Source organism: Lichenostomus cassidix, chromosome 4A, assembly GCF_008360975.1.
Source record: "Lichenostomus cassidix isolate B80296 chromosome 4A, HeHo_3.0, whole genome shotgun sequence".
Lineage (NCBI taxonomy): Eukaryota > Metazoa > Chordata > Aves > Passeriformes > Meliphagidae > Lichenostomus > Lichenostomus cassidix.
In genome coordinates this window covers 2,267,481-2,291,518 of record NC_139485.1, presented here as the reverse complement: position 1 = coordinate 2,291,518, position 24,038 = coordinate 2,267,481, and the positions used below count along the sequence as shown (strand labels likewise).

General features: G+C 47.5%; 1 protein-coding gene across 3 annotated transcripts in view; it reads left to right on the top strand.

Moving 5' to 3' along the window:
- NEXMIF (neurite extension and migration factor) overlaps nucleotides 1-23,474 on the top strand; it is a 161,693-nt gene extending 138,219 nt beyond the window's left edge. Inside the window, exons 3-5 of one of the 3 annotated variants that reach the window (XM_085060045.1) lie at nucleotides 7,705-7,829; nucleotides 11,452-15,721; nucleotides 16,450-23,474. In XM_085060045.1, coding sequence (XP_084916171.1) covers nucleotides 7,754-7,829; nucleotides 11,452-15,721; nucleotides 16,450-16,633 — 4,530 coding nt within the window. In that variant the 5' untranslated portion in view covers nucleotides 7,705-7,753 and the 3' untranslated portion in view covers nucleotides 16,634-23,474. Of the gene's footprint in view, nucleotides 1-7,704; nucleotides 7,830-11,451; nucleotides 16,223-16,449 lie in introns of those variants that run through there. The other 2 variants (XM_085060048.1, XM_085060046.1) reach the window with 2 other exon arrangements.
- The last annotated feature ends 564 nt before the right edge of the window (nucleotides 23,475-24,038 follow it).

Sequence of the window (24,038 nt, the reverse complement as noted above, 5' to 3'; positions counted from 1 at the left end):
TCTTGGTAGGCAGGAATTCTCTTTATGCTTCTCAGCCTCAAAACTGGGTGCAGCTCACTGAAACCCTCATGAATCCACCTCATTTCCTCACCCTCATTATTCCCAGGGGAATATTTACCCAGCCCTAGATGTGAATTCATCCCACACTTGGTGAAAAGGGATCTTTGTTTTTTCCTTACCTGGATCTTCAAGGTTTCCTCAGGCTCTGGATGGCTGCTGTGGGGATGAGGAGTGGAGCTGTGCTCATCTGAAGCCAACAAGCCCTCTTTGTGGCCTTGGACCATCCTTTTCCCTTCCATTTGCTCAGTCTCTCTGCTCTCCATTTTCCCATAAGCTTCCCCTTCTCTGCAGTGATTCTTCCCTGACTCTTCCCTTTCTTACTTTGCATTTTGGAGCTTTCCTCTCTCAGCTTTGGCAGCTCTGCCTTCCCTAACTCGGGACAGCATTATGCTGAAATACTCCACATTTCAGACGTTCCCTCATGCGTTTCAGCTTCTCCAGGATTTTAATTGCCACCTTTTTCCCTTTGTGATACACTGCTGCTCTTGATGTCTGAGAATACATTTACAGAGAAAGCTCCTTTGGTATTTAACGTGTGCTTTGTCAGGAAGGCTGTAATTTTGTTCACTTCCTTCCTTTTGCCTTCAAGTTGTTTGTGACAGGTCTTGAAACACTCACACCTTATGTCCTCCCAGAGTAAGGTCAGAAACTGTCATTTCTTTCAGAGCTGGCTTTAATAGCCTGTTCTTAATATCATATCTGGGGGTCTGCTGGAGTTGGGGCTTGGGCTCGGCAGTAATTGTTGCATCTGCTTTCAGCTGAGGAAAAGTGGAGGCTTGCTATGAATATTAACAGCTCATCCATCCTTTACACCTTCTGGGAACACACCAGTTCTGAAATTGTTTCCTCTTTTCGTGGTTTTTGTGTTCTCCATTTTCGCTGCAAACTCCTTTTTTTAATCAATTTTATTTCCCCCCCAGATTTTTTGCTAATTGGAGGCTTTTATGTGTATTTATACCTGAGCATATTCTCAGCTAACATTGGCTCCATCAGGCCTTACCTTCTTGTAGGGTTTTAGATGTCTCACTGCTGGGATTGACCCACAAAACCCTTCCTTGTTTCCTGTTCCTCCTTTATTTGGCCTTTTCTCTCATCATTGATAGGAAAAGCCCAGGGAACTGCTGGGAGATGCAATTTCCTTGTGAGATTTTCCTGGGAAAACAGCTTTGAAACCAGAAGCCTCAAGTCCAACATCCTTTCCATGGACTGGAGCAGCATTTCCTAGTGGGCAGAGAGGGAGGAATTCCTTTCCTTAGGAGCTTCACCTTTCCAACCTGTCAGTTCTGGAAACCTCTAGGGACTCTGAATTTTTTCCTTATCATGGGCAAAATTCAGAGACCCTTGGCCTAAGTAGAAATGTAAATTCATGGAAGCAGAGCTTTGCTCAGAGAGGTGTTGTGCTTAGTATTAAACTATACCCCCATTTGCTAGCAAGTGAAAATTTGGAGCACATTATCCACCAGTTCTGAAATTACAGTGAAAAAACAAGGATCAAATGGAATTCCTGGAATAAAAAGGGCCAGGGAATTTCAGAATCTGTTAGGAAAACAGCATCCTTTAGGTCAGGGAACGAGCAGCCTGGCACTGCTGTGGTTTCTGGGGCTGCCCAACCACACTTTGTCCATGGGAGGTTCTGTCCTGTGCCTGCCTTGGGACTAAAGAGAAAATAAAGGGGGGAAAGAAGCCAAGAAGAAGCCAACCAAGCAGAAAACCACTTGGATATTGTCCTGTGCAGAGGTGCAGCAGCCCATGGCAGCACAGGAGGAGGTGTGATGTCCTTGGTGCTGAGAGGAGCTGGGTGCTCAGGGATGGAGCCTGGAGGGGACAGAGAGGTGGCTCAGGATTTTGGGGACAGCCTGGCTCCTGTTCCCAGCCAATTCCTGGCCCTGAACTCTGCTCTGAGCTCCTGCACAGGCAGGAGACATTGTCAGGAGGAGCATGGTGTGTTCAGCACCCACCCATCCACGGGGAGAGCTGAATCCTCTCCTACTATTACTCCACTGACTGTAAATATCTCGGAGACATTTACATGGTATTTCTTTTTAAGTATATAATGTTTTCATTCAAAAGTATCACAATTCTTAAAAGACCTGTCAGAGGCTCTGACATGTAATTAATTTCTCTAAAGCTCTTTTTTTGAAAGATACAACTGCATATATAGAACACCTGCACTTATTCACAATTCTGCAGAAGAAAAAAGCCACAGCTTCTTCTTCTTCGCTTTCTTCCCCCACTTCTCCATAAAAAGATTCTGCTTCACTTTGGATACTCCCTCTCCATGTACCTTGTGAGCTACAACACTCAGGATGGAAAAGCTGGGTGTAAGTAAGAGCTGGCATGTTGGGTTTTGGCTGGGTGTGAGTGACCTTTGGTTTATTCAGCTGGAAGCTGAAACACTCCTGCAACTTTAATTCCAGAGCAGCCTTCCCTAACTCAGAATGGTGTCCATCTCATGGAATTCCCACATGTGGAGCTGGGCTTTCAGTCAGGCTCCTGGACTGGTTTTTATTTTTACCTGGTAGGTATTTTTTCCTTCCTCTGCCTGGGAGGAGGTTAGAGCTCTAGGTGTAATGGTGGTGCCCAGGAAATACAAATGAGGTGATGTTTGACTGCAGTGGGTAAATATCTGTATTTTTATAGAAATACAGAGATACAGATACATAGATTTAAGTGGCCAAGCACTGGATTCTGTGGCAATCCTGGCCAGCTTGTTTGCTTTATCCCCTGTAAATGCATCCAGGGCATCACTGTGACCATCCCTGATTCTGCTGGAAATGCCATGAACCAGATCAGTGCTGCTTCCCAAGGAAGAGTCTGCAGGGAGTCCTTGAGGGGAGGAAATCTCTCCAGCAGGTCCCTCAGCACAATTCCTCCTTGGGTTGGCATCTGTGGAGCTGAGGACACTGAAGGGGATGTCACCTCCCCATGGCACCTCTGACAGGGTGAAGTGATGGACCTGTGCACTTTGTAATCATCCATGCAGAAAAGCTGCACCAATACTAGAGAAAAATGGGCATTTTCTGGCTGACAGAGAAGCAAAGCAACTTGTTGCTCTCTTAGTAGAGGGCAGCCATTGAGCAGATGCATTTTTTTGGTTGTATAAAAGGGTGGCATTTCCCCTTTTGCCTTTGTCAAATTAGTGCTAATAGGAACCTGCTTCAATCCAGAAGTTTGGATGGGTTTAAGTAAACATCTGGTGCATCATTTATGTGATTGGAGGTGAATGTGGGGACATGTCCAGGATTTTTAGCTTTGCAATTCGAGTGTTTCCTTCTCTGTTCAAGGGTTCCTTCCAACCCTGATCGTTCTGGGATTCTGTGATTTTGTGAATTTACAGAAGAAGAAATAATCCAGTTTTACTCCAAGGAATTTCCAAGGGAAATTCCACCAGGATCTCACTCTGTGTTGGGAGCAGAGGGAGCTGCTGGGGCCTCAGCTAGGACATCATTTTCCAACCACATTTGCCTCCACTCCAGCAACACCAAGACCCATAAAACCTCTTGAGTGTCTCAGGAGGTTTTTAGAAAGAGACCAAAAACATCCTTTGGGTTTGTTGGCCACCTGGGCTGAAGGAGCTGCAGGAAGGCAGCAGGAGGTTTGTGGCAGAGGGTTCATTGCACTGCTGTGTTTGTGCTCTCCCAGATGTGTGCACGTGGGGTGGTCACTGACAGGTTTTGTATGGCCCTGCTAGCACTAGAAATGGGAAAATTGACAGGAATTGTGAGGAATGGGGAATTTCCTGAGCCCTGATGCTGAGGGTTTTCTGAGGCACTTGCAGTCTTTCACCTGACCTGTGTTATGCGGCTGAAAGGGCTTTCTCCAGGTCACTGAGCCCTGGGTATTGGCACCACAGCTCTGCATCCTATCCTTCTGTCCATTAATTTGTCCATCTTGTGCTCAAAACTAGTTGGATTCCTGTTAAGCTCCACTGCTCGCTTTCCATGCCTTCTTCCCCTGCATCTCCTTTGCTAGCTGGTGCCTCTCTGTGGTGCCAGCTGTGATCTTAGCAGGCTGATGCCCTGGAGTCCATGGTGCAATCAGCCAAAGTCCTTCTGAATTCTTCCCTGGCACTGGTCGTGCTGTGCCTGTCCTTGCAGCACAGCCAGCCCCTCTGTGCTCCTGTCCCTCTCCTCCAGAGAGCTGCAGTTCCTCTGACCCCACGCCTTTGCCCATCGCCTTCTGACCTCCATCCTCTTCCTCCATCCACTCTGGCTCCACTCAAGTTCAGAAACTTCAAGCTGGTGCCTGATTTTCCTCCTGCCAGCTCTCCATAATAGGCTGACCCCAGCCGTGCCTCTCTTCAATGGGCTGACACCATCTGAAATCTATATTCTCTCCCTTTTATGCTTCAGTCTGCAGATGACTCTGTTCTGTGCTCTCCTGCTACCCAGTGTATTCTCTGCCCACTGCCTTTATCCCCCACACCTCTCCTGGTTTCGTTTTTCTTCCCTGGGACCCAGCTGTTCTCCTTCTCTTTGTTATCCCCAGCCTTCTGTTTCTTCCTGTTCTGCATCACGTCCTGCCCCTTTGTCAGCTTTTCTTTCCCACTTGCTGCTGTTTCTCCCTGTCCCTCGTGGGATCTCACCTTTCCTGGTCACACTGGTCCCAAAGGTCCCCTTGTTCAGCAGGTCTCAGCAAACCTGGATTGTCTGTCCCATTTGTACTTGATCTGTGTCTGACCCTGCAGGAAGATCCCCCATCTGGATCCTTCTCAGTTCTTTCCAGCTCATTTCTGGAGCTCAGCTCTGCCCTCTGGGCCACTGCAGTTGAGGAAGTGTTGTCCACAAGCACATCCCCTTTGTTCTTGCATTTCATTGTCTCCTCCAGGCTTTGGATCTCATCCACTGGGAACATCCCTTGTGTGTTTCCCTCCTCCTTATGCACACACATCCCAAAAATCTTAATACCAGGAGATTAAGGGTGGGATCCTGCTCCTTCCTGCCGCCCTGGAAATCCCAGCAGGAGATGGATGGCCCTGTCACATCCTTTAGGATGCCTGGGCTCTTCCTTGGGGAGCTCTCTGCTGTTTTGTGTCCGTGGTGTTGTTTCCTCCCTGGGGATGTTTTGTGTGCTGGAAGTGAAAAATTTGCAGTGTTGGGGAATTACTGTTGCTCCTTTTGTCCTGTGTTTTGTTCATTGCAGGCCACGACTGTAACACGGTGTGATGGTGTTCTGGGGTGTTCTGGGTGGCATTTTACACCAAATCCCTGTAAACCAAGGACAGCCAGGGAAAATCAGGTCATCAAAGATGCTCCTGAGCTCAGAGCTGCAAGGAAAAGCTCAGCTCATCACACCCATAAACAGACTTGACTTGCAGGATGAACCTTCCCACAGAACCCTGGACCAGCTCTTACCTCAATCTGCATCCTGGGGGTTAAATATTGAACAGAGAGGAAAATTTCCATAGTGTCCTTCTTTGGGTCATGTACTCGGATACCTTGAAATGCTGCCGTGATTCTCCTGTGAATATAAATCTCATAAAATACTTAAATGATGGTCATACTCTAAGTCCTTTCAAGAACTGAGCCTGTTTTCCTGGCAGGACCTTTCCCTTTTTGCTCTGCATGGCTCCAGGGAGACTTTGGAGCCACTTCCAGGGCCTAAAGGAGCTCCAGGAGGGCTGGAGAGGGACTTGGGACAAGGGCTGGAGGGACAGGACACAGGGAATGGCTTCCCACTGCCAGAGGGCAGGGAGAGATGGGATATTGGGAAGGAATTGTTCCCTGGCAGGGTGGGCAGGTCCTGGCACAGTGTGCCCAGAGAAGCTGTGGCTGCCCCTGGATCTCTGGAAGTGTCCAAAGCCAGGTTGGACAGAGCTTGGATCACCCTGGGATGGTGGAAGGTGTCCCTGCCATGACAGGGGTGGAACAGGATGGTCTTTAAGGTCCTTTCTGACCCAAACCATTCTGTGATACCTCAGCCCCTCCCCAGCAGCCACACTAACCCATGTGTGGGGCCAGTGGTGCTTCTCTGATCTCCTGAGAACCCTCTGCTTCTCCCGAGGCTGAAGATATTTTATTAATATTTTCATTAAGAGATATTTGAAAAAAACCTTAATTTATTAATACTTCTATTAATTAAGGCACATTTAACAGGCAGGAGATATTATCCAGGAGGCACGAAGCTGAGGCCTGTCAGTGGCAGATGCAGAGCAGCTTCCACACTCAGACATTAATCTCCTTCATGGAAAAATAACTCTGCTCTGGCTTTTGGAGTCTCTGCTGCTCCAAGATGTCAGTGCTGAAAGGCCACGGAGGGAGCTCAGGGTGTGGGGAGGGTGCTGGCAGCAGAGGGGTCTCACCACAGCCAACCAGCCTTGGAGAGCTTTGAGATGGGGATTTGCATCAAAGGAAAACTCTCGGGGTTAGTTAAATATTCCTCTAAATATGCAAAGGAATGGAGTTACTGATGCTTGTTATTCTTATCTTCCTCTCGGTGTCACAACATCTTTAAGTTGGGTGAAGGTTTCACTTACTAAGGCGGTTGTAAAGATTTCACGTTAATTAAGAGGACTCCACTGCAAATCTGAATATGAATGAAGTTTGGCTGCTGAACCCCAGGGCAGTGAGTGCTGTGGGAACAGCAGACATTGACAAATGTTGATGTGAAAAACAAAAAGCCAAACAAAACAAACAAACAAACAAAAAAACCCTAAGAAAAACACCTAAACCAATGCTGCAATCTAGTACCTGTTCTGTGACAGAGAAAAAAATTGAGTTCAAGTTGCCAGAAGGGAATAAAATAGATTTTAACTTGAATTTGCACTCAAAGAGATGAAATTCTGTCCACAAGGAGCATTGCTGTGGGTTTCCAGTGCCACCCATGGCCAGGTTTCAGCCACATCACTCCCTCTCTGTGGCAGGTGGTGGCTTTAAAGGGTGGAGGATCTTCAGAGGAGGAAGGGAGCAGATCTGGGCTGGAAGTGAGCAGATCTGGGCTGGATCCTCACCTCAGGTTCATTGCTCAGCACAGCCCCACTGCTCATCACTCCCTGGAGGTGCAGCTTCACCCATGGGGACAGTGGGAGCAGTCAGAGGCTGTGGGGAATGAGGCTTCCAAGGATGGAGCTCTCATGGGGGACAGTGAGACTGGAGATAATTTTCCACAAAATACTGCTTTTTTGGGGAAGTTTTTCACACCTGCCAGCACTTGGAAGGGCAGTAGCTGATAGAGAGGGTGAGAAGCTGTCAGTCCAGTATCTGTATTTTTTCTAACTCCACTGCAGAGTTGCTGTTGATGAAGTGGGATGAATCCTCTCCTCTTCAATTCTCCACTGATCTGCCTGGAGATGGATAAGCTTTCCTGGCTGGCCATGGCTAACCTGCCTTTGCCCAGCAGTTTGGGGTGATGTGGAGGGTCCTGCCGAGGTGCTGAGCACCTCTCCACCTCCCAGAGCAGGACTTCGTAGAAGGAAACGCTGATACACAACATTTTCACCTTGCTGAAATGCACGGGACTTGGCTCTTGGAGTGGAAAAGTGACAAGCTGAGAGCCTAAATAAATTGGATTTGTCCTCTTAAGGAGGGAGCAGGCAGCGTGTGAGGCTGTGCGGGGGTGTTTTATTGTTGTTATTTTTTATTCACGGTTCCTTGAGCTGATCCTGGGGATTGCACTGACTGTGGTTGTGTTTCTGGAAATGTGCAGGTTGGCCAGATGCAGTGGGGCATGGAGTGAACAGAAAGAGGTTAAATTGATGGATGACCAACAAGAGCAGGATTGTGCCTCAGAAGACCAAGAAACTATCCTGATTAATGGGGTGAAAGAAAATGGTAAGGAACTTAATTATGGTACATGAGGGAGCAGCGACAACTTGGAAGCCAACTTATTTTCCTAATTCCTTCTGTGCATTTAATATTAGCAGTTTGTGGGTATCTCTGCAATGTGGAGCAGGCAGGTAAATGGGTGTTTTCTGCACAGGAATCACTCCAGCCATGAATCTACACCTTTTTAGAAGCCTTAGCAAGAACGGCTTTTATTAGTGCATGGGCATGGCTGGAAATGTTTGTGTGCACATGCAGTTTGAATTAGAGATTTGAGTTCGGTTTTTTAGGGGAAGAAAATGTCACACAGGACTTTGTAGCCTCTCTGTTTGTTGGGAATCTTTCCCTCTCTTAGCATTATGAACCCATTAGCCAATATTAGCAAAATGTGGCTGAAGAATACTGAGTCCCTGCAAACTGGGGGGAAATTAGAGATTGGGTAGGAGGAAAGACAAAGGATTAGTGGGAAGGGGAGGTTGGATTTGTGGGCTTCTTCTTGCCTGTGTCCCATCAGTCACCACGTGGGATTCCCATCCTGTAGTCCTTCTTCTGCATGGACAAGTTTTGCTCCTGGGAGCCACCAGGTCATTCCAGCTGCCGCCAACATTGGTGGGGAAGGATCAGCCCCTTCCAGCAGCCTCCCAAAACAGCCAACTTTGTCTTTATCTATTTCATCGATTCCATATTTGCTTTCAGAATAACTAATTAGGAGAAACAGTGCTCAGCTGTCTGAAACCCTGATTGAAATAAATAAGCCCCTGAGCATTTTCTGAGGTCATTTGGGCTATAGTGTCTGGCCACAGTAAATGCAGAGGGGAGGCAGAGCCTGATGCTTTCATTCTTCAAGGTGTTTTATGTTTAATTTCATGGCTTTTTGCATTTTGTATCGGCCTATAAATCTTGACATAGATATATTTTATTTATATATAAATTTGATCCTGTTAGATATCAAGGACTTGGTCCTCTGACATCTTACATGTTCAGGTCTTTGTGTCAGCACCAAACAAGGTGGTAGAGACAAATGTTCTTGTTCTTTACCAAAACCTTGAAGCAACTCCAGCCATGTGGGTGCCCATGAGGACCCTGCAGCTCATGCTGGTGGCAGGTGGGGCACATGCTCACATTTGTTGTTGGGATGTCATTTGGGAGGTGTCTGTCCCTGTCAGCCCGTCTCTTTCCTGACCACACAGGGTGAAGCTGCAGCTGCTGGAGCTGCAAGGGGATTTTGTAGCCATGGCCCCTTGTCTGATCCAGTGGACAACAAAACCAGTGCTGCCCTACTCAGTAAGGAGGGGGATTCCTAGAACCTCAAGGCACTTCCATGGAATTCAGTTAACCAGGCCTGGAAAAGTACTTGAGTTAGACATAGTATTATGGAGTGGTTTAAGGTAGAAGAGACCTTAAAGCCCATCCAGTGCCACCCCCTGCCATGGCAGGGACACCTTCCACTATCCCAGGTTGCTCCAAACCCTGTCCATCCTGGCCTGGGACACTTCCAGGGATCCAGGGGCAGCCACACCTTCTCTGGGCACCCTGTGCCAGGGCCTGCCCACCTTCACAGGGAAGAATTCCTTCCCCATATCCCATCTCAGCCTCCCCTCTGTCAGTTTAAACTTCCAGTTGGAACAGTGGTATGTGGGAGTTGCTGCTGAATCCAAGGCCAGGAGCCAGCAGGGAGCTCTGGTGCCACCACCTCCCCTTGCCCATGTGCTGCTGGGTGGATGCTGAGTGAAACTGGGAAAAGGGGTTTTGCTTCTCCAGCCTTTTCTGTGTGAATTGCACTCCCTTGGAGCATCAGTTGAACAGACGCCTGATTTGAGGCTGATACAGAACCCCAGAAAATCAGGTTTTGGCATTTGTATTTCACAAGAGTTAAGTTCACTCACACAAGTATAAACCTAAAGAAACGCCCAGAGACAGTTTATTTTATATAATAGCAGCTTTGCCTATTGAATGCAGCTTTTGAGATTGAATTTCAGCTTTCTGCCTCCCCCTTCTTTGAGTCTTCTTTGAGCATTCACAGACATTCTTCTTTTATCCTCAAATTTGCCATGCTTCCTGTCAGCTCCAAGCTGATTTTTATTTTATTTTACTTCTGAAGTGGAACTGCACTGGTTAATTTGTTTTGGTGCTTAAGGAAAAAGATACCACCTCTGCATTTCTGATCTGAAGACTGGTGGGAGGGACTCAAAAAGCAGCTTTTTTATTTATTTCCTTTTTTTAACCCTTTTCAAGCAAGCCAGTCTGGCCTTTTCCAAGTTGTGCATGTTGAAGATGCTGACAGGCATTGCATTGCACTTCTGGTTGGAGTTAGTGAGTCTTTGGGGAAAGGTTTAAAGTCCTGGGAGTGTGGTGAGGCTCCAACTGCAGTTTGTACTTGGTTCAGACTTCACTGATGGCTCCATCCCTAAGGCTCCTGTAGCACAGAGCTGATGGGAGTGTTTGGGATGAAATTAGAGGGATTTTGATCTCCTCCTCGGCACAGGCAGGCATCTCACTCCTTCCATGGCATCCTGTACCTGTGCCAGCACAAACCTCCCGTCCCCAGGCTGCCAAGGATGCAGGAGACTCACTTTCCTATCAGTTTGGAATAAAAGCACTTGTGGAAGGTTGCAGCCAAATGAATCCCTTTGGATGCCCCATTTAATGCCACATCCTGGTGCTCTGGTTGTGTGTTAAAGCACTCCTTGGAATGCTTCTGCTCTCGCCCCTCTGCCTTCAGTGGAGCCACCAAAAAGGAAAGACCTGAGCCATGACAAAGGCTCCGAGTCGGCAGAGCTCTCTGGCTGGGATGAATGCGCTCATTGGAATATATTTTTTTTTAATGCAGAGATATCAGAGCATGTTCATGGATGAAAAGACATCGTATTTAAATTTCAAGGGTCATATCGTCCGTTGAGCCAGGAGTTAGATAAAAGTACATTCATAACTTTTTTCTGCCATAAAAGAAGCGCAACGAGGTAAAACTAAAAAAATCCTTAGGTTAAAAAATCCTTACGTGACTAAAAAGGCATTTTTAGCGATTAGGGAAGAATGGCAAACCCCACAATAATTCTAACAATAATTGCTTTAAACTCTGTGTTATCTTCTGCCTTCCCCTGGCGTGGACAGTGACAAAAAGACCGCTGGGTTTTTAAAATCAGCCATCACTTCCTGACTCCGGAGCAGTAAAGCAGCTCAGGTGTGTGCAAGCTCAGACCCTGCAGGGGGAATGCTTTGTTTCTTTAAGAATCTTATTTTTCTGTTAATTTTTTCAATGTTAATGAGAACATTTTTTTATTAGTCTTGTTTTGTTTTTTTAATAACATTGTGAGGTTTGAGAGGCAGTTTCCAGGTAACCATATGGATATGAGGAGGGAAGAGCGGATGGGTTGCGTGTTTTAAACGTACTCTTGTACCTCTTCCAGCTGGCTGCAGGGAGCAACGTGTTTACCTCTGCCTTCCATGCACATCGCCACGTTAATTGGATCCAGGCGGGAAGGATTGCCGGGAAGGGCTTCCCAAAGGGGCAGTTGGGAAAACCGTGGGAGAAGGGGAGCGGGGTGGCAAGCCTGAGGAGACCTACAAGGGTGGTAACCCCTCTCTGTTTTATTTCCTTCCCTCCCTCCCTCCCTTTCCCCGCTGCCCGCAGAGTCGCACGCCCTGGACGGCGATGAGAGGCCCTGCAGCACCGCCGAGGCCGCGGCGCCTCTCCCGGCGCTGAGCGCGGCTCCCAAGGAGAGCCCCGCGTGCCACCGCGCCCCGACGGCCAAGAAGCCCTGCCTGCTGAGCCCCCCGTCGCCGCTGCGCCTCACGGATGTCCCCGAGCACGCCTCGGATGACTCCTCCGCCCACGCCATCTCCCTCACGTCCTGCGTGACCAAGGGCATGAGCTCCTGGTCGCTGCCGGGCGACTGCGAGAAGGCTCCTTTCACCATGATGGAGCCCGGGGGGATGTCGGCGCTGACGGGAGACTGCCTGATGCAGCCGAGCCGGACCTGTCTGGGCTGCTTTATTGAATCCAAGGACGGCATTGATGCGGAGCCGGGAATAAGCTTGAAAGTGGGGGATATAAATAGGGATTATGACACCTGTTCGGTCTCTGATATAGGGATTCACTGCATGAGCACAGGAGAAACCATGAGATATGGGGATCAACTGCTTTCAGACCAGCTTTTAAGCTTCCCTATGCATAAATCGAGGGCAGCGGACAAAAGAGATGCAGAAAAATCTGACAGTGATTCAGAGGACCCCACTCAAAAAAATTATTACGAGGGATTACTATTAGACAAATGCAATGGTGAGGAACCTTTACTAACAAATCCCAACCAGGAATGGGGCTATTTTGAATCTTTCATTAGTGAAAGTAAAATTGAGCTGCTTGACCTCTGCTCCAAAAATGAGCTTTCTGTAAATCTGTTTTCTGAGGAAGACGTGGATAATTACATGTTCGATGATGATGATTCCACCTTGGGAAGTGATGTCTGCTCCCTAAAGATTAGATATGAATCTTTCCAGGACAATGTGCGGGAGAAGACCACCACCCTACAAGAGGATGCCCAGTTCAACTTCTTCCCCAGCGTGTTCAGCAACTGCACCAAAAGGGACAGCAGGAGCACCCTGAAAAGGGGGCCCAGTGGTGCCACCGACCCTTCTCAATTCAAATCTGAGGAAGGCATCATTTGGGGGGAGGAGGAGGAGGATGGCGAGGAAGAGGATGGCGAGGAGGAGGAGAAAGCTGCCTTAAATAAATCTTGCAACAGCACAGAGATGGTGCAGTATGTGGGCTCCAAGAGGAGCCACTTCTTGGACTCGGTGAATTCCACAGAGGACTCCGGCGAGTTCAGCGATGACAGCACTTGCACGGAGTCCTCCTACGACGTGCTGCGGGACATCAAGGACTGCAGCCGGTACCTGGCCCGGGATCACTCCGGCTCCTTCATCCAGCAGAACTATGGGCTGCGGGCAAAGAGGAAAGTGCGATACAGCGACGACTACCTGTACGATGTGGACTCCATCGAGAACGAGAAGATCCTGGACAAGAAGGAGTGGCTCCCGGACGGGCCCAAGGAGGAGGATGACGATGAGTGGTGCCCCAAGAAACGGCGAAAAGTCTCTCGCAAGGAGCCCCCCGTGATCATCAAGTACATCATCATTAACAGGTTTAAAGGGGAGAAGCATATGCTGGTGAAGCTCAGCAAAGTGGATGCCAACGAGACAACTGTTACTCTGAACGAGGAGCTGCTCAGCAAATACAAGAAGCTGGCCCCACTGAAGGGCTTCTGGCAGGAGAGGCAGCAGAGCCGGCTGGATTTGCTCAGATCGTCTCTCTACCACAAGCAGAATTTCTATCTTAACGGCTCAGATGCTTCGTTCCTCCCTCACCCACGGAAGCGAAAATGCAAGCTAGCAAACAGGCACCGGATTCAAAGAATTAAAGCCATCGAGCAGTCAGTGAACAAGCTGGGCTCTTGCTCCTCTGATCACAAGCAGCCTTGCAGCAGTAAGGAGGACGTGGGCCTGAAAGGGCTGCCGGCGTTAGCCATCGCCACCCCCAGCTGTGCCAACGGATTACACGTCCACGACATCGCGGGCATCACCGTGAAATGCAAACCACAGGAACGGGAGCACAAGGGGACAGAGAGGAAAGTACTCCGCAGAATCAAATTCAAAAGTGAAGCCAGGTTGAAGTGCAAGAAGATCAAAGCTGCCACCAGTACGGCGGAGGAGTCCCCAGCACTGGAAAACCAGGACTCTGCAGCGCGTCTGAAGGACGAAAACAGTCCCTGTGCTTCAGACAGCTCCCATCTCCCAGAGTGCCACGAGGATAAGGTTGCTAAAAATTCTCCTTTCCTACCATCCACCTCCTCTTCAGACAAGCCTCTGCCATCTGCTAATATCACCACCAATGTACCCCTGATCCCCGGAGGGTATCTGCAGACGTTGTTAGATGCTTCGGATCTGTCGAGCAACACCGGCATCCCGTACTTCGCCCAGCACCCCTCAGAGCAGCAGCAGCACCCTCTCCCCAGCATCATCCCGCCAGAAAAGCCCTTCCCATCCCTGCAGCCGGCACAGAGCTGCGTGCTCTCCCCGCCTTCCGAGTCGGAGCTGCAGCAGTCGCCTGGCCACTTGGAGATGGAGCAGGGTGGCTTCGGCAGCATGTGGCCGGCCAGCAAGGGCAGCGAGCACCAGGATTTCCCCGGAGACGTGCCGGAGGCGGCCGGAATGCCGAGCGAGTTCGCGCCGGGCACGGACGGCCTCCCCGCCTCTGGATACACTCAAGTCAATCTGAATAGCGGCAAATTGCTATACCAAAAAAATTACATGCCGGATAGCCAACAAGTGCAGTCTGATGATTCTTATCAGTCATGTCATTTCAATAATGGAGAGGGGCGCTTTCATTTCCAACGAGGTACACTCAGTACGGATGATGGCAGGCTCATTAGTTTTGATTCAGTGGGTTCATTGTCAGTTAGTTCTAGCAATTACAGTTCTTTAAGTTTAAAGTCTTGTGAAAAGGATGGCGAGGATGATATTAATGATGATTTCTTGGCCCACTGCAGTCCCAAGCTAGTGATCCAGCAGAGCATAGATGAAATCACCCCTTTGAAGGAGTCCACGGACCTTTTAGACATTTCCAACTTCACGCCTGATAGGTTCCGCCAGTCGTCGCTTTCGGAGATGTCCCCTCCAGACACTCCCAACCTGTCCCCGCAGATAGCTGGCTCCGATGCCAAGCCTTTGGGCGCCCTGAAGGGCTTTCAGGAGAGCCCCCAGGCCGCCCTCAACAGCTCCGAGAAGGTCAAGTGGAACTGTGGGGTCCTGCAGACCGAGGATCAGGCAGATAATGGGTTTGCTTTAAATAATCACCAGTTCCAGTTCCATATGTTCAACGATGAAGATTCTGTCAGCCTTCTCGAAAAGAGTCCATGCTTGTCAACATTTAATGAGCCATCTGGTCAAATTAGCACCAATAGCAAAGTGTCAAAATCGAAGAGGAAAAGTTCATCCAGCAAGAATGTGGGTACAAACCAAAGCTCTTCCCAGAAAGCCACCCGGAAAAAATCGCCCAAAACCAACAAAGGAACCGATAAGCCGCAAGGGAAAAACTCCAGGCAGGCACCCAAATCCACCAGGAAAGGGAAAAACACGGCGGGAGTCAACGGCGAGAAGGCTCCAGCCATTGGTGGCAGGGCGGTCACTCAGCTGGGCACCATGGCCACAGCCACCAAGGGCGTGGCCGAGGGCACTCAGCACTGCGGCCCGGCCGGGGTGAAGCTAGGCAAGCACAATGGGCTGTCCGGAGAGTGGGCACTGGGAAAAGAGGGGGGCACGGGCTGGTCGGAACCCAGTCTGGGCAATGCCACCAGCCTCCTGGACGACGACCAGAGGGAGTTCGAGGAACCTTCCAACATCCTGTCCAACATCGCGTCGGGAATGGCCGATGTCCAGAGGTTTATGATGGCCTCCATCGAGCCCTTGTGGGGGCCTGTCAGCCACAACAGCGTTCCAGACATATTCCGGTCGCCAGAGTCCAACAGCCTGAAACTGAAAACTCTTAAAATTTTGGCAGGGACGTCCCAAGAGTCGAAGAAGAAGGCGAACGGTGGCTCGCCGGGGGCGGCGAAGAACCACAAGTCAAACAACAAGGGCTCAAGCAAAAACAGCAAAGCCGTGACCTGCGACCCTGGGCGCCCCAACTGCTCCACCGGGTTCACCACGGACATTCACGCTCCCTTTTTTGATAAAAACTATAGTAACCTGAGCACTTTAGGCAATAATGGACCTACCCATAAAAAACTCTACCGTCACAAATCCAGTTCGAAATCACTGAGGGATGAGAACTGTAAAATCAAGCGGACGGACCGCGAACAGCCCCACAAGGACCCACCCGTGACAGCTGCTTTTGAGAAACTGAGGTAATGCTGCACCAAACTGGCTGGAATGCCCCTAACCTCCCTCCCACCTGCTAGGCCCGCTGTTCCTCAGTTTTTCCTTCCTGAAAGCAAAAGTTTGCATGAAAAAAAAAAAAAAGACATTCCCCTTTTACAGTTTTGGTTGGTTTTGGTTTTGGGGTTGGTTTCTTTTTTTGTTTGGTTGGTTTTTTTAATTATTATTTTTAAATGCATGAAAATACTTATGACTTGCAAGCTACCTAAAAGAATGACCAATTTTCTGGCTTGGCTGGGGTTAAAAAAACTAACAAGGCTACTCTTTTCTGCTGTTTGGCTTCTTCAGTTTTTAATTACTTATTTATTGGGGGAAAAACAAAAACAAAAACTCAAAAAAAATACAAACCATGATTACACGCTCTTTTTAATGATTTTGACGAGGAAAGACTTTTTTTTTTTTTTGGAACATTTTGTAAAAAATAAACCACAAAAAAAAAAAAAAGAGGTTCTGCATCCAAAAGCCAAGATCTTGAAACTTAAAGGCTCTTTACTTTGCAAATGAGAACTCGTTCCTAATTGAGCTTCACGTGGCAATTTTTGAGTGCTTTCTGGCCCCCTCTGCTGTTGTGTCTCCTAACCTGCATCATCTAAAGCTGCATCTTCTCTACCCGCCCGCCTTTAGCGCGTTCGCTCCGTCGTGGTGACTCCAGACGAGCTAACTAAGATGGCATCAAATGTTTGATTTTTTCCTGCAGGGAATCAGACTCCATTCTTCTTAAAGCAGAAACAGCATTTTTGGGTTTTCCTGTATTTGAAGAAGAGACTCCCTTTTCTAGAAAGACGGTTGATGTTTGGTTCTTTTCTTACCGTTTTTTTCGGTTGTTTTTTCTTTTTTTTCCCCATCGGTTCCTTTTCGAAATCTGCCTTGTGGTCTGTTGAAATGTAAGTGCTGAAATGAAGAGTTTGAAATTGTGGGAATTTTATTATTTGAAAGCAAACCTAATCTGGTATTCTCTGTGAAAGACTGTTTTAAAAGTCATACTGTTGTACAGTAGTTTATGCACTATTACCCACAACAACAAAAAATTGTGCCAAACTATGAACAAGTGACTGTATTGTATATATTTTTACTTCTCTATCAACATTGGGTTGTGAGTGTTTTCTGCAGCTATGCCTTTTGGTTTTACTAGAAACATTCCAGTTGTTAAGTACTAACCACCCCCCTTCGAAAGCACCTGTAACTCACGACAAAAACGGTATTGTTCACTGATACAACTTACCAAAAGTTTTATGGACATGACTAAAAGTGTGCCAAATTTACTTACCTCATTTCATGGATTCACCCTGTGGTTTAAAGCTCATAAAGGGAAAAAAGAAAAAAAAAAAAAGAGAAAAAGGAAAAAAAAAAGGGGGGAAAAAAAAAGAAAAAAAAAGGAACTTTGAAACCGATGCTGGGAAATGGTAACGTCCTCTCTTTGAAACCACGAGCAGAAAAACTTAATGGTGAAATGTTGAGTTTCATTATAGGAGAGAGTTGCAATGGTGGAGGAGTTCAGAAAACCACTGACGGTAAGTTTGCCAGGAACTCAAGTGTCTGCATCTAGAGACTACAGAACAGCTGCTTTTCAAGTGTCTGTTTTCTTAAAGCAAAACCTGTAGCTGAAGATCATTTGAAATGCAAAGTTACATTGCTAATTCTTTGTATCTCAGTTTTATATATTTTATAAGAACCTGGGATAAATTCTAAAATAGGTATAAAAACAGAACTAATACATTTCATACGTTGAGTGCTATTTACTTTTCCTTTGAGTAGTTTCTTAAACATTTTCGATGCAGAGCCTGTCAGAAGCGCTCTCCCATCATAGCTTTGGTGTTTCCTCCATGTCTAACCTTGCGATGCCAATATAGTTTGAACTTTCAAAAGCAGAGTCATTCATTTTCAATACAACTCCGAACCTTTTCTTTGATTCAGTTCACGAAACAAAACCAACCAACGGAGCTATTTGTGATCTCACCGATCAGGGCCGGATCATGACTGGACTTTATTAAGACAGCATTAAGTATTGAATGCTAAATGTATTCTCAAAAGGCCTTATTTGTAACCCTCCTCACCACACCCTCGCCCTTCACGAGAATAACCAACCCAACAAAGATCTATTTTCCTTGTGCAACTGAGAGCCTGTGCGTTTTGCTGCTGATTTCTCATGAAAAACCTTGATATGCAAGAGCCCTGGGAGCAGTTGGGAGCAGAGGGATGCGAGGCTTGGAGACGTTATGCAATAGCAGGCAGTGAGGAAGAGGAGCCTTTCTAGCAGGGGACAGATCATGTTGCTGATAAGGCCACAGGCATAGAGGTGGTGTCACACAGAGGGCAAGACTGGGCTCAGGTTTCCTCCCAAGTTGGTTTTTTTCCACCCACGCACCAGGCAAAGCAGCAGAATTGGTTTAAGTTAATTTAGCAGAAAAGCAGAGTGATCACTTAAAATCAAAGTGAGATGCAGAGTGTTAGTTTAGAATCATGTTCTCAGTGCTTACAGATCTTCAGGTGCAGTGCAGCTCAGCTCTGCCATCCCAGAGAGAACAGCTAGTTGCATTTTGTTCTTTTTAATAGGTGAAAGGGAAAGGGTGGACAAGTGAAAGGACAAACTGAAAAAAAATAGTAGTTACAGAAAACATCCTGTAAGTTCATTTTTTCATGGAATAAATGCTGGCATTGCCTGGAGTGAGCTGCTCTGGATGAGAGTGGTCTCTGGTGCCCCATGGGATGCAGTGTCCTACCCCAGCTCTGGCACCAGGAGGGAGATCCAGAAGATGCTCAGGATTTCTTCCGGAGGCAAGAGCTGTGGTAGGGCTCCATCCCTGGGTGCCAGGCTGCCCTGCAGCCACCATGCTCTCCCTGCATCCCCAGCAGCTCCCTTTTCTGTTTGTAGGCTCATCAGATCCCACAAGCTCCAACCACTGCTGTGGTGTTGGCATATCCCAGTTTTCCAGCATTCCCCCCATGTGCTGTAGGAGAGGGGCTGGCAGCTCCCTTCTTTTGGGTGTTCTGGCTGCAGCTCTGACACAGACAGGTCAGGCCCAGGGCTGGGATGTGGCACAGACCTTGCTGACCCAGAACCATCATCTGAAAGCACATTTCACCTGGCCTGCATTGTGCTCCTTGTGCTTAATGTTATGAATATGGGACCCACAGTAAAACCCTTTGTACTGGACAGGATAGCAATACTTACTGCATTTGAGGAATGTGCAATAGGGCATGAAGATCAGGCGTAAAACATATCGACTGTTTTATCCATGAATACCCAGCTGGGTGTTTCAGAACGGTGTTAATCACAAATTCCAGCTGCCTTGTCGCTCTCCTCCAGTCCTTCTACCACTCCATTTGCTGACAGCTTTGGTGGTCATCCATTGTCCTCCAAAAATCTCTGACTGGGGAGGTGTTAAAGGGCCTGGGTCTCTCATGGTGTGGAGTACTGGCCCTTCCCTGTGTCTGAAGAGGTCATTGTTCTGCTGCTTGACCCCAAAATTCAGAAATTGCCTTGAGCCAACTATTTGACCTCCTCCCTTTTGATCTTTATAGAGTGTTCGGGTTGGAAGAGACCTTTGAAAGCTATTTAGTCCAACTCCCCTCCAAAGAGCAGGGACATCTACTAGAGCAGGTTGCTCAGAGCCCTGTCCAACCTGACTTTGAATGTTTCCAGGGATGGGGCAGCCACCACCTCTCTGGGCAACCTGTGCCAGCATTTCACCACCCTCATAAAAAATACCTTTCTCAAGTCTTTCTTGGCAGGGCTGCTCTCAATCCCTTCATTCCCAGGTGCAGCACCTTGCATTTGGCCTTGTTGAACCTTATGAGGTTCCCCCAGGTCCACTTCTTGAGCTTGTCCATGTCCCTGTGGATGTCACTCTGTCCCTCAGGCATGTCAGCCTCACCACTGAGTTTGGTGTCATCTGCAAACCTGCTGAGGGGACTCAATCCCAGTGTTGCATCATTGGTGAAGATATTCCACCATGCTGGTCCCAGTACAGACCCCTGAGGGACAGCACTCACCACTGATGTCCATCTGGACACTGAGCTGTTGACCACAACCCTCTGGATGTGACTGCCTAACCAATTCTTCATCTGCTGAACAGTCCATCCATCCAATCCATCTCTCTTCAGTTCAGAAGGGTGTTGTGGGGGAGCGTGTCAAAGGCTTTACACAAGTCCAGACAAATGACACCTGTAACCCTTCCCTTGTAGGATGTAGTCACTCCATCCTAAAGGTCACTGGGTTGGCCAGGCAAGCCTTACCCTTGCTGAAGCCATGCTGGCTGTCCTGAGTCGCCTCCATGTCCCCCATGAGCCTCAGCAGAGTTTCTAGGAGGGTCTGTTCCATGGTATTCCCAGGCACAGGGGAGGCTGACAGGGCAGTGGCTCCCAGGATCCTCCTTGTTAAAAATTGGTGGAATGTTTTAATTTTCCCAGACATCCAGGACTTCACCTGACTGCCAGGACTTTTCAGATACCGTCAAGAGTTATTTGGCAGCTATATCAGCCAATTCCCTCTGGACTCTGGGATGCATCTCATCAGGTTCCATAGATTTTAGGTATGGTCAGGTTCCTCAGGTGGTCAAAATTTGATCTTCTCTTACAGTGGGAGGGACTTCACTCCTCCAGTCCCTATCCTGCGGTTTCTCCACTCAAGGGAGATGGAAGGAGAGGTTGCCTCAATCTTCTCATCTGTTGTTACCAGTTTGCCAGTTGTGTCACACCTGCTTTGTCCCTTTTCATGCTGACACACACCTGTAGAGGCCCTTGTTATTTTTTGTCTCTTGCTAAGTTAGCTCCATCTGCACCTTGGCCTTCCTCACCCCATCTCTACTCTTCCCAGGATACCTGGCCCCGCTCCCACTGCCTGTGCATCTCTTGCCCTTCAGCCTGACCAGCAGGTCCCTACTCAGCCGTGCCAATTTCTTGCCATCCTTGCCTGATTTCTTACACCTGGGGATCAAGAGTTCTTGCTCTCTATGAAAAGCAGCCTGAAAGATATGCCAGCTCTGTTCTGCTCCCTCATCCCCGAGGGCAGTTTCCCAGGGGATCCTATTGACTAACTCCTTGAAGAGCTGGCACTTGACTTGCCTAGGATTCATCTCCACCTGCCTATCACTACCTCAAGGTTTTCACTTCCCACCTTTGCCTCATCCCTCACCACACAAGTTCTTGTTATCCATACGCATTTTTGGTTTCTGTGGCACTGCTCACAGCTGTGGGAGGACTGGGATGTAGGTTCCACCCATCCCTGCCCACCACCCACACCCCCAGGGCTCCCTGCACCTACTTGTGCTGCTCCCAGCTTGCCCATCCTCTTGCCCAGAGCAACTTCCATCCTCCTCTCACATCTCGTTGGGCTCCTGGCTCTTGGGAGCAATGAAGCCAAGCCACACAAAAGGTGTTTATTCTGCAGCATCCCTTACAATGTCTTTTCTACTTCATCTTGTTCCACTCCTACTCCAGTGCAGGATAGGAGGATGGTGCCAGCAGTGCTGCCGAGCCACAATGTCACCGTGGCCTGGGTGACTTAGAAACATGGCATTGGCATTAGAAAGCAGAAACTGGCCATTTCCAAAGATTGTAAAATCCATCTGAGAGGGGAATTAATTACACAGGGCAAGGTGGCACTTGCCACTCTCCCAAAGGAGCATGGGTCTCCCATGGCATAGGGATAGGAGAGATGTCCTGCAGAAAGGAATCCTGCAGCAACCCAGCAGGAGCCAGCCCACCCCATGGCCATAGTTTGCTAAAAACATTTGCATTTAGAGGTTTTGTAAATAGAAAAATATCCATGATGGGGATCCAATAAAAACCTATAGGGTTTTTATTACAAAATAAATCTTACCAGGTTTACATCTTGCTTTTCTTTTTTTTAAGTATAGGAGGGTGGATGTTTTTGAAAAACATCTTGAGAATAATGACTTGTGGACCAGAGGTAGCCAGGCATTTTGGGAGGAGGAGGAAGAGGACAGGGGCAGCCTCAGGGCTGTCCTTGCCACACTGTGCCATCCTGCAGAGGCTGGGTCTGTTGGGAGAGGAGAAGCCAAGGCTGGCTGGTGGTTGCTTTGAGAAACCTTTGAGAATGCTGCACCATTTTCTCTTTTAAAAAATCAGGATTGCTGTTCATTTTTTTGGCATTATGGCCCAAACAAGCCACGAACCAAAATAAAGATGTTTTAAGCATTGTCATCCTTTACCTGCTGGACCATGTTGTTTCCCTAAGCTCCAGATCTAGTCAGGCACTTAGGTGGGATCTCACTCACATTCCCCAAGTGCTTTCCCAGCCAGTGATGCCAAGTCCCAGGAAAATCTCCCCTGCAGTCAGGGTAAGTGGGAAGAGGATCAGGTGTGTGGATTTGGGTTGGTGCAGGATCAGGCCCTCAGGCTTTACTTTCTCAACTCAGTGTGTTGGACTTTGCCTGTGCAGCTCCCAGGGGGTCCAGTGGAGGTTGCATGGTTCAAACTGCTGACATCTATTGGAGAATGTGCCTCTTTATCTCTTCAGCGTGTGAAATAATGCAAAAAAAAAAAAAAAGAAAAAAAAGAAGAAATATATAAACCAAGTACAATGTCTGTGGTAGAAGCAAGGCTTTTCAAATCTGTTTCTCAGGTAAACAAGTGACACTAATGACAGTGGAGTAACAGCCATCTAAGGGAATTGGGATCTGAAGCAGGAGGATTCCCTCCATCTCGCAGGACGCTTGGGTTGCCAGACACGTTTACTGAGCCTTTAAACACTTGGTGCAAAAGGAAACGAGAAATTAAATTGGTCTTTTCACTACCCTTCGCTAGCTAGACAGACAGACAGACAGACAGACGTCCATTTCTAAAGCACAAAGGGAAGACTTAAACCTAGACTAAACCACACATACACAAAACCAAGGTACCAGTGAAACTCCTTTTGTCTCTTACTCCCGGTGGGAAGCAGGGTAGAAATCCAAGGAGCTGCTCTGTTCCGCTGCCCCGGCGCCGGCCGGGCGCTTCGACTGCTGCCTCCAGAGATGTGAATGTACTGCTCCTTGAGTTCCCTTCCATAGAACTAGAGGCACCTCGTTAGGAAGTTGCTCCTGTTTTATGGTGCTAAAGAAAACTTTTATCCCCCCCTTGAGCATTTAAGAACTATTAAATGGCCCTTTTTATGAATGTAACATATCCATTTCTGTTCCACATTTTACACTGCAATTTTAACATGTTTGGAAATGATTTGCCTTTTTTCTTTTAGAATAAGCTTTATAAATATTCTGTAGAGTCAATTGAAGTATAATTCTTAAGGATCACTCTAAGACGCCTACAAAATCTTGTATATTTTTAAGTGTGCCAATTTGTAAAATATTTTGTAAGTGTATATTTTTCTTAGAAAAGTGCTGTGAAGTGTTTGTATGTGTGAGGTTTCCCTTTTTTTGCACCTACGGGTGTTAATAAAAGGATGTATACTTAAAAGTTTCTGGTTTTAAAAACCAAAATACAAAGAAAAAAATTAAACTTTTGTTGGGAATTTTGTAATAAAAAGAAATGTTGTGAAAGAGTGTAGTGATATTGTGTAAAGGAAACTGGAAAATTTGTGAGCGCTTTGCTGTTTTATAGATCCTCTTGTAAATTATTCTTGTAATATTTTGGGTTTTGTTGTTCTTGTTGCAAAGGTTTTAAATATTTGTGACTGACTCTGTATGGTGAAAACGTCATATTGTTAACTTGCTGAGTTTTGTTATATTGTTTATGGAATAAATAAAAAAATTAAAAATCTCATTTTAAGATCATGTATGAAGAAGAAATTAAAACTGCCATTTATTGAATATTAGGAATTGTTTCTTTAACCAAATCGCTGCTATAGATGAGGATCTGTCTGGCTGCCCCTCCCAGGGCACTCCATGCCCCACCACGGCTTAATTGGGTTGATGCTCATTAGTGTGAAGCACATCTGGGACAGAGGTGTGGCTGTGGATGGGGAAAAGTGAGCAAAAATGCTTGGATCACTTCTGCTGTAAGGTGGGGCTGTGTTTAATAGAGAAATGGAAACACCAAGTCAACACAGTTCACGTTTTTCCTTCTGCGGGTGCAGAGGTGGGGCTGGGCTTGCCGGGAGGGAGGGGAGGCTCTTCCCAGTCCACTTTTCCTGGGAAGGAGCAGGTGTGTGCAGTGAAATGCCAGTGTCTTCAACTTCTTGGGGAAAAGGAATAGAAATTACGTGGTTTAAAAATGACAGCTCCTTTTATTAGCACTAGATAGGAACATTGGAGTAGGGGGCACTGCTCATTGCCAGTCCTGGGAGCAGAAAGCAGGACATGAACACTGTTCAGCGGCTGGATCCCT